The sequence below is a fragment of the Triticum dicoccoides genome, chromosome 5A, assembly GCF_002162155.2.
Source record: "Triticum dicoccoides isolate Atlit2015 ecotype Zavitan chromosome 5A, WEW_v2.0, whole genome shotgun sequence".
NCBI lineage: Eukaryota > Viridiplantae > Streptophyta > Magnoliopsida > Poales > Poaceae > Triticum > Triticum dicoccoides.
This window is the reverse complement of record NC_041388.1, coordinates 523,814,934-523,815,473: the sequence shown is the minus strand read 5'-3', so window position 1 is coordinate 523,815,473 and position 540 is coordinate 523,814,934. Positions and strand designations below refer to the sequence as shown.

The 540-nt window shown below is 68.3% G+C and overlaps 1 protein-coding gene across 1 annotated transcript in view; it reads left to right on the top strand.

Annotated features, from left to right (window-relative positions):
* Positions 1-529: 529 nt before the first annotated feature.
* Positions 530-540, top strand: part of LOC119299860 (heat shock protein 81-3-like) — a 1,809-nt gene continuing 1,798 nt past the window's right edge. The window contains exon 1 of the mRNA XM_037576996.1: positions 530-537. Coding sequence (XP_037432893.1) covers positions 530-537 — 8 coding nt within the window. The remainder of the gene's footprint in view (positions 538-540) is intronic.

The following is a 540-nucleotide window of genomic DNA, read 5'->3' as shown; positions in this document are numbered from 1 at the left end:
TCATCGCGCACGCTCAAGCCGCTCGCCGCCACCACGCTCCTCCACCTCCAGGCGACGCCGAGCCCGCGGTCTCCCTCCCCAAGATCGCGCAGGAGCCCGCGGTCCTCTTGCACCTACAGCTCGGCTCTCCTCCTCCCCTTCCAGATCGCGCCGCCACCATCACCCCGCCTTCCAGATCCGACGCCATCCCCACCCACCACCGCCACGCCACCCACCGTCGACCTCGTCTCCGCCATCCCCTCCCCTCACCTTCCCCATATCCACTAGTCCAGGCACGACCATGGCGTCCCCCCCTCCTCTCTGCTAGGGTTAGGATTTCCACCTAACCCTCCCCCGATCTGGCAGCCACCGGTGACCTCCCTGCCCGTCTCCGGTCTCCCCCACCGGTGCTGTCCCCACCCTCGATGCCCTCGCCTCGGGCGGCACCACACCCTCTTCCCCTCCCCCACTCTCTTCCCTTGGCGCGCCACCACCGTCTCGTCGCCAAGGGCGGCTGCTCGTCAACGCGCACGGCTTTGAGATGTCAGAGATGTCAGGGTA